At 45.7% G+C, this 16,768-nt stretch overlaps 1 protein-coding gene across 1 annotated transcript in view; it reads left to right on the top strand.

Annotated features, from left to right (window-relative positions):
• The window catches only part of TMEM232 (transmembrane protein 232), a 175,555-nt gene that overhangs the window by 80,549 nt on the left and 78,238 nt on the right, over nt 1–16,768 (top strand). The window contains exon 10 of the mRNA XM_088130189.1: nt 14,029–14,207. Within this exon, the coding sequence (XP_087986315.1) occupies nt 14,029–14,207 (179 nt within the window). The remainder of the gene's footprint in view (nt 1–14,028; nt 14,208–16,768) is intronic.

The following is a 16,768-nucleotide window of genomic DNA, read 5'->3' as shown; positions in this document are numbered from 1 at the left end:
TCGAAAAAGCCAGGAGTGACTTGCTAGGATGGGAAATTGATAAATCAGAATACTATTTGAGATTTCAAAACATAGAGGAAGGAAAAGGTGAAAACCTTGCGGAAATAATGACAGAAATACTGGCAGAAGCATTGGAGATAACCACAGAGAAGATGTCAGATGGGATGGATGAAATCTTTCGTGTCTATACGAGATATGCAATGAGAAATAAACTACCAAGAGAAGTACACATAAGATTTACTAAAAAAACTATTAAGGCACAGATACTCCAGGTGGCACGAGAGAAAACACTAAAGTACAAAGATAAAGAAATTGTAGTCCTGAAGCAGGTGCCAAGAAAAGTAAGAGATATAAGAAGGCAATATTCATTCCTGACTAAAGAGCTACTTAGAAGAGGAGTAAACTACAGATGGTTGATTCCAGAAGGTCTTCAGTTCACTTGGCAGGAGCAAAGACAAAGAGTTGATACAGTCCAAAAAGCAGAGCTATTCTATTCAGAATTCTTTAAAGGAAAAGAAGAAGACACACAAAAGGAAGAATCGTTAATTGAGTTTCAAGAAGAAGGTGCAGCAGCAACTGGAAAAGAAAAAGAAGCAAGTGGGGGAGATGGTGTTCCTAGAGAACAACGAGAAGTAAGATCTACTAGAGCAATTAAACCCTCGTATAAAGCCTAACATGGAGGAAAGAAAATTGATTACGATCAATATAAATGGACTTAATCTGGCTATTAAAAGAAGGAAAGTATTTCATAAATTAGAGAAGTTAAAGTTTGATATAATTTGTCTGCAAGAAGTACATATCAAAAAACAACACGAATATTTGTTGCAGCAAAAAAAACTGGGTAAATTATTTACTTCCTTGACACAATGTAAAAAAAGAGGTGTGGTCCTATATATTAGAGATACAATGCCAGCAGAACAAATCTATGCGGATGATGATGGAAGGATTTTGATGGTTGAAATAATAGATAATAATGTTAAAACTCTTTTAATTGCAATTTATGCGCCCAATGACAATCAAGAAAAATTTTATAGGAAATTACATATGAAAATAGCTGAATTGGATTATGTTAATATTTGTATGATGGGAGATTTTAATGGAATAATGAATGATCAATTAGACTATAAAACACAGAAATTGACAAAGAGAACTAGGAAGACATTGCCAAAATCCTTCCTTCGAATGACAGAAGAAATAGACTTGAAAGATGCATGGAGAGAAAGAAACCCGGCAAACAAACAATATACTTTTTATTCAGACAGACATGCATCTTGGTCTAGAATTGACATGATATGGATGTCAGCGGATTTATTTGCTAACATTCGAGAAATTGAAATACAAACAAGTATTTGGGCCGACCACAACCCAATGGTAGTTATCTGGAAAGGACAACGGAAGAGATCTAGTTGGACTTTAAATAATAGGATACTAAAAGAAAAAGATTTCAAACAAAAAATAGAGAAAGAACTTACCTTCTTTTTTAATGAAAATAAAAAAGAGGATACATCATCACAGAATCTTTGGGATACAATGAAGGCTTATACAAGAGGTTTAATAATAGATTATACAAGGAAAAGAAACATAACGCAGAAAAAGACTTTTAAACTACTGGAGGATGACCATAAAAAATTGGAAGAAGAGTTACAGAAATCCCCGCAAAAAAAAGATATTAAAGCTAAAATGGATTTAATTAAACATAAAATGGGATTAATGGAAAAGGAGGAGCTGGCACAAAAAATTAGAAGTGCTAAACAGAATTATTTTGAAGATGCAAATAAACCAGGTAGATGGCTAGCTTATAAACTGAGAAAAGAGAGAGAATCAAAAAGGATTAATCAATTGATAAATGAAGAAGGACAGATCTGCTTTGGTAATGAGGACAAGAAAAAAATTATACAAGATTACTATGGAAAATTGTACTATCAAGAGAATGTACAAGAAGAAGAAGTAAGACAACATTTACAGAAAGCGAAATTACCTCAGATACCTAAAGACATTGAAATAATGTTAGAGGGGAATATAACTATGATGGAACTAACAGAAGCTCTAAAAAAGCAGAATGTCGGGAATGTCAGGTTCGGTCAGCACGAGGTTTCAGGGAAGCACGGGGCTGCAGGGAAGCTCGCAACCAGACCACGCGGAATCCACCGGCGGTAGCTAGCGGGGAAAAGAGGAACCGAAAGCGCCGCTAATTAACGAGCCACCTGCGGCCAGCTAAACAGGAAAACCGCAGCGGAAGCTTTTAATTACGAACTGATAACGGCGCGAGCAAACAAGGAACGGGGCCGCAGGGCAGCGAAACAAGATCGTAACGCAGCACAGAACCCGCGGGTCTGCACGTAGCAGGGAGGGGCCAACCCAGCCGGAGGGGGACTGGCAATCAAGGACAATGGACTCTGACCGACCCTGCCATCAGGAACGATCAGGGGGGACATTGGGGGGGCCTAATAGCCCACAGCCGCAACGCGATCACGAGGCGGGAAAAAGCGCGGGAAGGGGGGAATATAACAAGTGATGCAATTGTACCAAGCCAGTCCTGGCTTTGCTTGTGACTACTACGTTATGCATGAGTAAACCTTCTTTGTGAACCACACGTGTCACGAGAGTTTCTCTGTCGAACGGGGCAAATCTTACATAAAGCCAGGACTCACCGTCAGCGCTACCCGGTACCACCGAGGAGCGTTTTCTTTCTCAATACAGGCATGACCAGCGACGAGGAATCCGTGGGTCAGCTGGAGCGCGAGGGATCCAGGCTCGCGGAAGGGCGGTCGGAGCCGCCCGGGAGCGACGGGGCAGCGGCCAGGGCCGGGCGCACTCCATCCGAGCGGTGGTCGATGGGCGTGAATCAAGGACCAGACGATTCGGGCGTTACGATGACCCGGGGTTCGGGGTTCCGGAACCGTGAGTGGAGCGAGAAATTCGCCCGACTAGAGGAGAGAGTCGAGCGACGCCTAGACGCCATGGAGGCGATGCTCCAGACCCTACTACAGAGAGTGGGGCCACCGGCGGTGAACGAGGAGGCGAGCGACAGGGGGGGCGGTCCGACACCCCCGCCGGCACCACCCACGGCGCCCCGGTCGGGGGACCAACGGGCGGCAGACGCCCTGAGACTTCGAGGTATCACTGGGAAGTTCTCAGGGGACCCCGAACAGCTGCCGCACTTTCTGACGCACGTCAGAGGGTTCATGCAGAGGGGTGGTCACCTATTCGCTAGAGACGAGGACAGGGTATCCTACGTGGCCGAGCTGCTAGATGGCCAAGCCGCCAGCTGGGTGATCGGGCTGTACGATGCCAACGCGGCGGAACTACGGAGTTTCCCGGACTTCATGCAGGCGCTCCGGGACAGATTTGAGGACACATTGAGCGCCAAGCGGGCGGAGGACGACATCCTACAATTCAGGCAGCGGGGCAAATCGGTATCGGAATATGCCCTGGAGTTCCGGAGGTTGGCCGAGAAGCTCGCGGACTGGCCGGAGTCCCTGAAGGTGAAGTATTTTAAGAGGGGACTCAACCCAGAGATCCTGGAACGGGCACTGGGGCGGGACGACCCGGCCACAGTGAAGGATTGGATCTGGCTGGCCGGAACGGCGGAATCGGCGTGGCGGCAGATCCAACAGAGCACAAGACGACGGGACCAGACGAGGGACCGGCCGAGGGAGAGGACCCCGAGGAGAGACGGAGCGGTCGACGGCAGTCCACCGGGAGGCGAGAGGCGACCAGAGCCCCGAATCTGTGCTTCCGATGCGGAGGCAGAGGCCACCGAGCGGCGCAGTGCCCGACGGAGCGGGAAGGCGCCCCACCACGGCCCGAAGTCAAAACCCCGCGTGCGAACGGGAAAAGGACCGGTGACCGACCGCGGAAGGGGGCAGTGGCGGTGGTGACCGAGAAAGGACGCGGGGGGTGGTCGACCCCGGAGACAGCATCCTCCGGAGAGGACTCGGAGCCGGCGGGAAACGAGGCGCGCTCGCACTGAACGGCGTCCCAGTGCGAGCAGGGGAGTCGAGGCGCGTGGACCCAATAGGAGACGAGGACTGCCCACCGTTCCGGGTGAGGATACACGTCCGGGGGGTGAGATCCGGAGGGGAGGCGCAGCTACGGGCACTACTGGACTCGGGCTGCACCCACTGCTTGATGCACCCAGCGGTGGTCTCGGGGCTCGGGCTACAGCTGAGGCGCCTCCGGGAGCCCATTTCATTCAGCCAGTTAGATGGCACGCTGGCAGGGGGGGGGCCAGCTCAGTATTACACCGAGCCGGTCCAGATGACGATCGGGAGTCACCGGGAAGAACTGAGGTTCGTGGTGGTCCCGGTGGCCGACTACGCGGTGGTACTCGGCTTGGCGTGGCTGCGGCGGCGGAACCCACGAGTCGACTGGACGGCGGAGGCAGTGCGGTTCGGGGTCGACAGACCGGCGAGGGGCGAGAGCAGAGGGGACCGAACCGTGGAGACGGAGGCAGCCGCAACCACCGGCGGACAAGCGGAGGGTACGGGACACCGGGAGACGGGGCGAGAGCAGATGGGGCCCGAGACCCGGGCGGCAACAGCAACAGCAGCAGCAGCAGCGCCGGGACCCCGGAGACCCGCCACGATCCCGAGGCGAGGGGAGGCAGCGGCGACTGGCGAGGCAACCGCAAAGCGAGGGGCCGGACCCGGGGAGCCCCGACGGGCGGCGGAATCCCGAGGCAGTATCGAGACCTGGCGGCAGCGTTCGGGGAGAAGGAGTCTGACCAGCTCCCACCACACCGGCCCAGTGATTGCGCCATCGAGCTAGAGCCAGGAGCGACCCTGCCTAAGCCAAAAATGTACTCCCTGTCGAGGAGGGAGATGGGAGCCCTGCGCGAGTTCATAGACAAGAACCTAGCACGGGGATTCATCCAACCCGCGAAGTCACCATTAGCGGCCCCGGTGTTATTCCGGGAGAAGAAGGACGGCTCGCTCCGTATGTGCGTAGACTACCGGGGGCTGAACGCAATCAGCACGGAGTACAAATACCCCCTCCCCTGATGAAGGACTTGATGTCGCATCTGTCGAAGGGGAGGGTGTTCACAAAACTGGACTTGCGCGAAGCCTACTTCAGAGTTAGGATCCGCGCAAAAGATGAGTGGAAGACGGCGTTCAACACCCCGCTCGGAAGCTACCAGTTTTCCGTGATGCCGTTCGGATTAAAAGGGGCCCCGGGGGTATTTATGCAGCTAATTAATGAGGTGCTGCACGACCTACTCTACCGGGGCGTCCTGGTCTACCTGGACGACATCCTCATCTACACCGAGACCCTGGCGGAGCACGTGAGCCTGGTGCGCACGGTGCTCCAGAGACTGCTGAAGGCACAGCTGTACGCAAAGCTCTCGAAATGCGAGTTCCATCGAGAGCAACTAGACTACCTCGGCTACCGAATATCCAGCCGGGGAATTGAGATGGACCCGGCGAAAGTAAGGGATGTCCTGGGCTGGGAAGCGCCGCGAACCCGGAGGCAACTCCAAAGCTTCCTAGGGTTTGCGAACTTCTATCGTCAGTTCATCCCGAACTTCGCCCAAATCGCCCTTCCCCTAACCGACCTGCTAAAAACCAAGGGCACTGGGAAACCCCCAAGCCCAGCATGGCACTCGCGTGGACTGCAGAATGCCAGGGGGCGTTTGAGGAACTAAAACAGCGGTTCACCGCGGAGCCGATCCTGCGCCATCCCGACCCAGACCAGCGGTTTATAATCCAAGTGGATGCATCAGACGTGGCAACGGGAGCAGTCCTGCTCCAACCCAGCCCGGAGGGGGCCATCCACCCGTGCGCCTACGCCTCCCGCAAATTCACCGAGACGGAGAGGAGGTGGATGGTGTGGGAGAAAGAGGCGTACGCGGTCAAGTGGGCGCTGGCCACGTGGAGGCATCTACTGGAGGGGCAACTGAACCGTTCGAGGTGTGGACGGACCATAAGAACCTCGAGGCCCTGAAGACCCCGCGTAAGCTATCCCCCAAACAGGCACGGTGGTCCCAATACTTCGGGAGGTTCAGGTTCACACTGAAACACATCCCCGGGAAGCGCAACTTCTTAGCGGATGGACTGTCTTGCATGCCCCAACACGCCAGCCTACGGGAGGAGATCGTGGACTCCGTCATCCCCGCCAGCAGGCTGGCTGCAAAGGCGGTGACCCGAAGCCAGACCAAGGGGGAGCGACGGGACGCGGCGTCTGAAGTAAGGCAAGGGTTCGCGGAGGCAGCGGAGCGGGACGGTTGGCTCAAGCAGAACCGAGAGGCGCTAACCGGCCAAGAGGGGCTGTGGTGGCACGAAGGAAAGCTGTACGTGCCCGAGGGTTGCCGACGGGAGGTCATGGAGAGAGCCCACGACAGCCGGAGCGCGGGGCATTACGGCTTCGTAAAGACACTCCACTTAATCCGGCGGCAGTTTTGGTGGCCCACGCTCCGGAAGGACGTGGAGGCGTACTCGGGGTGTTGCCCGGTGTGCGCAACAGCGAAAGGAGCCAAAGGCAAACCTAGAGGCCTACTCCAGCCGGTAGCGGAACCCGACGGCCCTTGGCAAGAGGTCGCCATGGACTTCATAGTGGAGCTCCCGGAGAGTAAGGGGAAGACCGCCATTTGGGTGGTCACGGACTTATTCTCCAAACAAGCGCACTTTGTAGCGTGCCGGCGAGTCCCCACGGCCGAGGGGCTGGCGAAACTGTTCGTGCAACATGTCTACCGACTCCACGGCGCACCTCGACGTATCGTCAGCGATCGGGGCGGCAACTTCATCGCGCGGTTCTGGCGGGAGTTCCTGAAGCGGGTGGGGACGAAACAAGCCCTATCCTCCGCGGCGCACCCGCAGACGGACGGAGCCACGGAACGCCTGAACGGGGGCTCGAACAGTACCTGCGCTGCTACGTGGGGCACCAACAGGACGATTGGGCGGAGCTACTACCATTCGCGGAGGTGGCATACAACAACGCCGTCCACAAGAGCACCGGGTTCTCTCCGTTCAAAGTAGCCACCGGGAGAGAATTCGTCCCCATGCCGGAGCTGCCTCAGCCGGAATCCCAGATCAACTCCCTGGACGCCTGGTTCGCCCAAATCGACGAGACCCGGCGAGCGGCGCACGCGGCATTGCAAAGAGCCAAAGCCGACTACAAGAAGCACGCGGACCGCAAGAGGCTCCCCGAGGAAAAGTGGAAAGTGGGGGACCAGGTGTATCTGTCAACCAAAAACCTAAAGACGCACCAGGCATCGAAAAACTCAGCCCGAGGTTTGTGGGGCCGTTCCCCATTTCGGAGATCATCAATCCGGTGACCGTCAGGCTGACGCTCCCGAAAAGCCTCGGGAAGATCCACCCGGTGTTCCATTGCAGCCTGCTAAAGTTGCACCAGCCGGGGAACGCCTGGCACAAGGCGGAGGGAGTACCACCACCCATCATGGTCGGGGGGGAGCAGCATTTCGAAATCAACCGGATACTGGACGCCCGGAGGCACAAGGGGCAGACCCAGCTCCTAGTGCAATGGAAACATTTCCCCAAGTCCCACAGCGAATGGGTGAGTAAAACCCACATAAGGGCGCCGGACCTAGTGCGGGACTTTTACAGTAAATACCCCGGGAAGCCGAAATAGGACCGAGGGGGGGAGTTGTCGTCAGGGGGGCGGCATGTCAGGTTCGGTCAGCACGAGGTTTCAGGGAAGCACGGGGCTGCAGGGAAGCTCGCAACCAGACCACGCGGAATCCACCGGCGGTAGCTAGCGGGGAAAAGAGGAACCGAAAGCGCCGCTAATTAACGAGCCACCTGCGGCCAGCTAAACAGGAAAACCGCAGCGGAAGCTTTTAATTACGAACTGATAACGGCGCGAGCAAACAAGGAACGGGGCCGCAGGGCAGCGAAACAAGATCGTAACGCAGCACAGAACCCGCGGGTCTGCACGTAGCAGGGAGGGGCCAACCCAGCCGGAGGGGGACTGGCAATCAAGGACAATGGACTCTGACCGACCCTGCCATCAGGAACGATCAGGGGGGACATTGGGGGGGCCTAATAGCCCACAGCCGCAACGCGATCACGAGGCGGGAAAAAGCGCGGGAAGGGGGGAATATAACAAGTGATGCAATTGTACCAAGCCAGTCCTGGCTTTGCTTGTGACTACTACGTTACGCATGAGTAAACCTTCTTTGTGAACCACACGTGTCACGAGAGTTTCTCTGTCGAACGGGGCAAATCTTACAGGGAAAGCCCCGGGTCCAGATGGGCTGCCAGTGGAATTTTACAAAACCTTCCAGGACATATTGAGCCTTCAACTATTGGAAGTTATGAATGAAGTTATGACAAAGAAGAGGATACCCCAAACATGGACTGAAGCATATATTACACTTATACCAAAGGAGGACACTGACCCACAACAGGTTAAAAATTATAGACCTATATCTCTACTAAATTCAGATTATAAAATTTTTGCTTCAATATTGGCAGAAAGACTAAAAAGATATTTAAATAATTTTATCCATGCCGATCAAAACGGATTTTTGCCAAAGAGACAAATTAAAGACAACATGAGAGTAATTTTGGACACACTGGAATACTATGAGGCACACCCTGAAAAGCAAATGGCCCTGATATTCTTAGACGCACAAAAAGCCTTTGACAACGTGAATTGGCGATTTATGCTACTGCAATTGGAACAAATGGGCTTTGGTAGAAAATTTACCCAAGCCATTGAAACAATATATCATAAACAGACTGCAAAAATCATGATAAATGGAGATTTAACAGAACAGATAGACATAACAAAAGGGACGAGACAAGGTTGTCCACTATCGCCCTTGTTGTTTGTCTTAACACTAGAAGTGTTGAACAGGAATATAAGAGAAGAGAAAGAAATAAAAGGAATGAAGATCAAAAGGAAGAGTACAAATTGCAAGCTTTTGCAGATGACCTAGTATTTATACTAGAGGACCCACTGGAAACAGCACCTAAATTAATTGAAAAGATAGAAGAATATGGAAAAGTAGCAGGACTAAAAATAAATAAAGACAAAACAAAGATATTAACAAAGAATATGCTAGCAAGGCAAAAGAAAGAATTGGAAGAAGTCTTGGAAATACAGGTCACAAACAGGGTTAAATACCTAGGGATATACATTACACCAAGATGTAGTACATTGAAGGAGGATAATTATCTTAAACTTAAACGACAGATTGTAATAGATCTGACAAAATGGGAGAATTTACAATTATCAATGACTGGGAGAATATCCACTATCAAGATGAATATATTGCCTAGGATGTTATATTTATTCCAGACAATTCCAATTCGTTTAGGGAAAGAGTTTTTTGATGATTTAAATAAAATTGTATTGAAATATATCTGGCAGGGCAAAAAGCAAGAATAAAGCTTAAATTACTACAAGATGCAAGAGTAAGAGGTGGGTTTGCCTTGCCTAACTGGGAATTATACTACCAGGCGACAAATCTGATGTGGGTAAAGGACTGGATAACTTTAAGAAATAATAGACTATTGACTTTAGAGGGACATGACCTGTTGTTGGGCTGGCATGCTTTCTTATGGTATAAGGGAACGAAAACACAGGGCTACTTTAGAAGGCACTATATTCGAGAGGCATTGTTTTTAAACTGGGAGAAGACAAGAAGACAATATTATTTAAAAGTTCCACGATGGATATCCACTATTGAAGCCTTTTCTTATCCAATAACATATAAAAAGGAACAAACAGTTAGATATACTGAGATATTGAATGAAAAGGGTGAACTTAAAACTATGCAAGCGTTAGAAGAACAAGGTATAAAAATGAACTGGTTTTCATATTTACAAATACAATCTAGATTTGATAAAGATTTTAAAACAGAAGGTATCTATGATGAGCTGACTGTTTTAGATAAAATTTTGATGGGCACTGATGAAAAGGTGATTAAAAAACTTTATGGACATTTACTAGAATTTAAGATGGAGGAAGAACAGGTTAAAGATACAATGATTGCATGGGGGAAAAATTTTGGATATGGAATTGATTTAGAGAAGTGGCAAAAACTATGGTCTCAAAACTATAAAATGACAATGTCAACTGCATATAAAGAAAACTTGTATAAGATGTTTTACAGGTGGCATTTACCTCCAGCAAGGATTGCGAGAATGTACAAGAACAAGTCTGATAAATGTTGGAAGTGTCATCAGAAGCCCGGCACATATTACCATATGTGGTGGACATGTCCAGAAGCTAAAAGATATTGGATTAAAATCCACACATGGTTGGAAAAAATGACAAAACAACATATAGACTTTAAACCAGAGACATTTCTATTAGGAATTATACCTGAAACACATAGTAAAGAACTGAAATATTTGATTGTAAATGTTTTGACAGCGGCTAGAATTGTATTTGCTAAAAACTGGAAAAATGAAAAAGTACCTATGCAGGAGGAAGTTATTAAGAAAATTATGGAATGTGCAGAGATGAGTAAATTAACATTTGAAATTAGAGAGCAAGAAGATAAACAATTCTATATGATATGGGATCTGTTTTATCAATGGTTGGATGAAAAGATATAGTAATGTAATAGATCAGCAAATTATATAATAGAAACTTGACAAACTGATATAAATTACTATATATATATATATATATATATATAATCAATGGATAAAAATGATATAAATCTTATTATGAAAGCTGGTGTTATAGACTAGTAACAAATGAATAATAATTGATAATTGATAAATATATAAATATGTGTTAGATAGATGACATGAGATTCTATATAAATGATGAGTGAAGACTATGAAAGGATGGCACAAATGATTGGTAACTGACTGACACACGGTTTAAAATGGAAGATGGTTTTTTTTAATGCTTTTTATGTTATTGTTTGTATGTGTTTGTTGTAAAAAATAAAAAAAAAATTAAAAAAAAAAAAAAGATTGACTGGTTTGACCTCCTAGCAGTCCAGGGGACTCTTAAGAGTCTTCTCCAGCACCACAGTTCAAAGGCATCAATTCTTCGGCGCTCAGCCTTCCTTATGGTCCAGCTCTCACAGTCATACATTACTACTGGAAAAACCATAGCTTTGACTATGCGGATCTTTGTTGGCAAGGTGACATCTCTGCTTTTTAATATGCTATCTAGGTTTGCCATAGCTTTCCTTCCAAGGAGCAAGCGTCTTTTAATTTCATGGCTGCAGTCTCCGTCTGCGGTGATCTTGGAGCCCAAATAAATGAAATCTGTTACTGCTTCCATTTCTACTCCTTCTATTTGCCAGGAATTGATGGGTCCAGATGCCATGATCTTAGTTTTTTTAATGTTGAGTTTCAAGCCAGCTTTCGCACTCTCCTCTTTCACCCTCATCAAGAGGCTCTTTAGTTCTTCTTCACTTTCTGCCATTAGGATGGTATCGTCTGCATATCTCAGGTTATTGATGATTCTTCCTGCAATCTTAATTCCGGCTTGTGATTCTTCCAGCCTGGCATTTCTCATGATGTACTCTGCATATAGGTTAAATAAGCAGGGTGACAGTATACAGCCTTGTCGTACTCCTTTCCCTATTTTGAACCAATCGGTTGTTCCGTGACCGGTTCTAACTGTTGCTTCTTGGCCCGCATACAGATTTCTCAGGAGACAGGTAAGATGGTCTGGTACCCCCATCTCTTTAAGAATTTGCCACAGTTTGTTGTGATCCACACAATCAAAGGCTTTTGCATAGTCAATGAAGCAGAAGTAGATGTTTTTCTGGAACTCTCGTGCTTTCTCCATGATCCAGCGAATGTTGGCATTTTGATCTCTAGTTCCTCTGCCTCTTCGAAACCCAGCTTGTACATCCGGTAGTTCTCGGTTCATGTATTGCTGAAGCCTAGCTTGTAGGATTTTGAGCATAACCTTGCTAGCATGTGAAATGAGTGCAATTGTGCGATAGTTTGAGCATTCTTTGGCGTTGCCCTTCTTTGGAATTGGAATGTAAACTGACCTTTTCCAATCCCATGGCCACTGTTGTGTTTTCCAAACTTGCTGGCATATTGAGTGCAGCACTTTAACAGCATCGTCTTTTAGTATTTTAAATAACTCAGCTGGAATACTGTCATCTCCACTAGCTTTGTTGTTAGCAATGCTTCCTAAGGCCCACTTGACTTCACTCTCTAGGATGTCTGGCTCAAGGTCAGTGACCACACCAGCATGGACATCAGGGACATTAAGATCTTTCTTGTATAGTTCTTCTGTGTATTCTTGCCACCTCTTCTTAATCTCTTCTGCTTCTGTTAGGTCCCTGCCTTTTTTGTCCTTTATCATGCCCATCTTTGCACTAAACGTTCCTTTGATATCTCCAATTTTCTTGTAGAGATCTCTAGTCTTCCCCATTCTATTGTTTTCCTCAATTTCTTTGCATTGTTCATTTAAGAAGGCCTTCTCATCTCTCCTTGCTATTCTCTGGAAATCTGCATTCAGTTGCTTATATCTTTCCCTTTCACCCTTGCTTTTCACATTCCTTCTTTCCACAGCTATTTGTAATGCCTCATCAGACAGCCATTTTGCTTTCTTGCATTTCTTTTTCCTTGGGATGGTTTTAGTTGCTGTTTCCTGTACAATGTTACAGACCTCCGTCCATAGTTCTTCAGCCACTCTGTCTACCAAATCTAATCCTCTAAATCTATTCATCACCTTCACTGTGTACTCACAAGGAATATGATCTAAGTCATACCTGAGTGGTCTAGTGGTTTTCCCTACATTCTTCAATTTAAGCCTAAGTTTTGCAGTAAGAAGCTCATGATCTGAGCCACAGTCAGCTCCTGGTCTTGTTTTTTCTGTCTGTATAGAGCTTCTCCATCTTTGGCTGCAAAGTATGTAATCAATCTGGTTTCAGTATTGACCATCTGGTGATGTCCATGTGTAGAGTCGTCTCTTGTGTTGTTGGAAAAGAGTGTTTGCTATGACTAGCTTGTTCTCTTGACAGAATTCTATTAGCTTTTGCCCTGCTTCATTTTGTGCTCCGAGGCCAAACTTGCCTGTTATTCCGATTACTCCTTGACTTCCTACTTTAGCATTCCAATCCCCTATGATGAAAAGGACATCTTTTTTTGGTGCTAGTTCTAGAAGGTGTTGTAGGTCTTCATAGAACCGGTCAACTTCAGCTTCTTCAGCATCAGTGGTTGCGGCATAGACTTGGATTACTGTGATGTTGAATGGTTTGCCTTGGATACGCACTGAGATCATTCTGTCGTTTTTGAGGTTGTACCCCATTACTGCCTTTCCCACTCTCTTATTGACTATGAGTGCAACTCCATTTCTTCTAAGGGTTTCTTGGCCACAGTAGTAGATATAATGGTCACCTGAATTAAATTCACCCATTCCCGTCCATTTCAATTCGCTGATTCCCAAGATGTCGACATTCAATCTTGTCATCTCATGTTTGACCACATCCAGCTTGCCTTGGTTCATAGATCTTACATTCCAGGTACCTATACAATATTGTTCTTTACAGCATCGGACCTTCTTTTCGCTTCCAGATACATTCACAGCTGAACGTCCTTTCGGCTTTGGCCCAGCCGCTTCACTCTTTCTGGAGCTACTTGGAAATGCCCTCCGCTCTTCCCCAGTAGCATATTGGACACCTTCCGACCTGAGGGGCTCATCTTCCGGTGTCATATCTTTTTAACATTGTCCATGGGGTTTTCTTGGCAAGGATACTGGAGTGGGTTGCCATTTCCTTCTCCAGTGGACCACATTTTGTCAGAACTCTCTGTCATGACCTGTCCGTCTTGGGTGGCCCTGCACGGTATAGCTCATGGCTTCACTGAGTTACGCAAGCCCCTTCGCCACGACAAGGCAGTGATCCATGAAGGGGGCTCAGTGCATACAGAAGTACTTTTAAAAACAATAATAGCTAAGTGTATCACTTACATGGCAAAATGCTTTCTAAATTAGGCCTGAGCTTGCAGAGGTGCCAGCTGTCTGCCATTTGAAGCAGAATCCTAGACTACATGGATCTCCTGTTGATCAAGAAAACAATGTTCATATTCTGAGCAGCATCACGTTTATAGTATCCTGATCTATCATTATTTGCAGATAATGATCCATTCTGGGTTATACGTTATGGTGTGGTCTACAATCTTGTTATCCTGCGTAGTGAACTCTCTGGAGATGTGAATCGAGAAGGATTAAGAAATGCTGTATGGAGATCTTTACAAAAACAAAAGGGTGCTGAAAAGAATAGTCGAGTCCTGGATGCAGCCAAAGTAGCAGAGGTAAGTTTGAAAGTTAATAGGTAATTTAGATCATTGTTCAAATGTTATAACTTCAACAGATATTTCAGGATTTTAAAAAATGTTACAGAAACAACTGCCTGTAAGTTCTAGTTCTAGTCGTCCTCCTCCTCCTCCTCCTCCTCCTCCTCCTCCTCCTCCTCCTCCTCCTCCTCCTCCTCCTCGTTGTTGTTGTTGTTATTATTATTATTATTATTATTATTATTATATTTTTATCCTGCTTTTTAAATATATATATATTTATATATATATATAACTCAAGGTGGCGAACATGCCTAATACTTCTGCTTCCTATTTTCCCTACCATAACAACTCTGTGAGGTGAGCTAGGCTCAGACAGAGTGTCTAGCCCAAAGTCACCCTGCTGGCTTTCATGTCTAAGGGAGGACTAGAACACACAATCTCCTTATTTCTAGGCCAGCACTTTAAACACTACATCAAACTTGGTTGGTATTCATATCTCAGCAGTTTTTAATGCTGTTTATTTACTTATTTCACAGTTTTTGTAACCCACCCCAATCTGCAGATTCTCAATAGAATACAACAGAGTAAAAATACTTTGATTTCTTTTCCTAAACAGAACTTTCACTTATTTCTATTAAATGTCTTTGTTTTTCAGTCCATATCTTTAACTTATCAACTTATCAAGATTTTGAATTTTGTTTTTGTTTTATAGGGCATGTGTCTAAGGGTGATTTCCTGTTTTGCTACTCATTGGAATAGGATGTAGCTACACAAATAGCCCCTTCTATAGTGAGGAGTGAAAGCAGAATATGGGGAAATGTTTTGGCCCTATTCCTATTTTTTAAAAATCTTGGATCAGCTGCTATGAAAATAGCCAGTCCTCACCTTCATAGCTGAGCTACATTTCCTTCTGTGGGATAGCCAAATCACTCTCCCTAATTACTTATCTCTCTCTTTCCCACCCTCACTCCCCCCCCCCCCCCAGTATAGATCACATTCCTGTGTCCTGTGGCTTCAGGGAAGTGAGGATAGTTTTCAACCTGTTCACAAATCATAAAAGTTTATAGTGGAATTGTAGCCTTGATTTAAATATCTCAGCAAGTGGCATTTGACTGATCTTGTCTGAACATGGAAGCTAAGCAGAGTTGGTGAAGTTGGATTAGAGACCACTAGGATATAACAGGGCTATAAGCTAGAGTGAGCATATTATATGTGTGTATCTCATCTCTCTCTCTTTTTCTCTATCTCCTGGAAAAAGGCAATGGCAAACCACTTCTGTACCGTTGGCAAGGAAACTGCATGGGTTGGGTCCATGTAATCACCAGAACTTGAGTTCCTTGTGAAAAGTTTTACCTTTAAATGTTTACATGTTTTACATTTAAACATGTGCATCTTCCATTTTCTCCATGTTTTAAGTGATACAGAAACAATTACTATTGTTTGTTAAGACTAAATCAAAATTAAAAGTGATTTCAGTAAATTTTCCAAGTGAGTCTGTTTAGGACTGAGCTTTAATTAGCAGCCTAATTTGAAAGTGTAACTACTAAGAGTAATTTTTGATTGAGGCAGGATATAAATAAATAAATAAAACCTTTTAATTTAGTTGTGACCTCTAGGTGATGTAAAAATACAAGCCTTTTTTTCTGAATAAGAACAATAACCTTTCCTAAATATTGTCTAAATCCAATCCTCATTCAGTAATAGCAAGATGGAAGCAATTCCTTGCAAGAATCCTGTGTATAAGTTATTCAGTCCATAGTGAGAAAAGCAGGTAGTATTGTGGTGAAAAGGTAGAAGATAATGGGGGTTATATATGCATTGCGAAATACTTTGCTTTATAGACATCATAGAAAAATTAACATGTGTAACACTCCTTTCTTTTACATCAAGACCTTTAGAGATTCTCAGGGATGTGATATTGTTCAAGAAAATTGAACCCAAGCATTGGTTGTGATGTTTACAAGCATAGGTTATATTTACATCTTAACATGTATAGTTGAAATGATCACTTTTATTTCAAAGAAAAGACAGCCATGGGTTCCTGATCCATACATACTCCTAGTCAGGATGAAGACTTCAAGCCCTAGTTTCTATCAATATCCACAGCATACCTTCATCTTTAAAGATTGCATAATTCCTAAAAGCTGCAGGTGGGTGGTATAAGGAAAACATGAGACAAGCAGTGTTTTGTCCCATACATACTATTTGTCCCTTACCTACTATTTGTCCTACATAACTTGCATTGGGGAAAAAAGATCTTAAATGTATTAATTATACCTAATGATTCAGTCATATATAGACTTACTTCTTTCTATTAGAAAAGCAACAGAAGGTTTGTTTTATTAGTTCTTTTGACTAGTATGATAAAATTATGAAACATTGAAAAAGCAATATAGTATGTTGTCTTAAACTAAATCATGCTATTTGATTATGTCCCCAAGCAGGGAACAGTTTTTCAGGATCTCCATCTTGATAATTAAAATGTTAAAATTGCATTAGGATTTTTATTTTTGTTGTACTGTACTGTATTGTACTGTACCTCATTGTCTTTATTTTTCTGTACAAGTTAAGGAACTATG

The sequence above is a fragment of the Python bivittatus genome, unplaced genomic scaffold, assembly GCF_059951505.1.
Source record: "Python bivittatus isolate LINGU-HERP-01145 unplaced genomic scaffold, Pbiv_v1 ctg000850_np1212, whole genome shotgun sequence".
NCBI classification, from domain to species: Eukaryota; Metazoa; Chordata; class Lepidosauria; order Squamata; family Pythonidae; genus Python; species Python bivittatus.
Note: the sequence above shows the minus strand (reverse complement) of the source record. Positions and strands in the feature narration are given on the sequence as shown.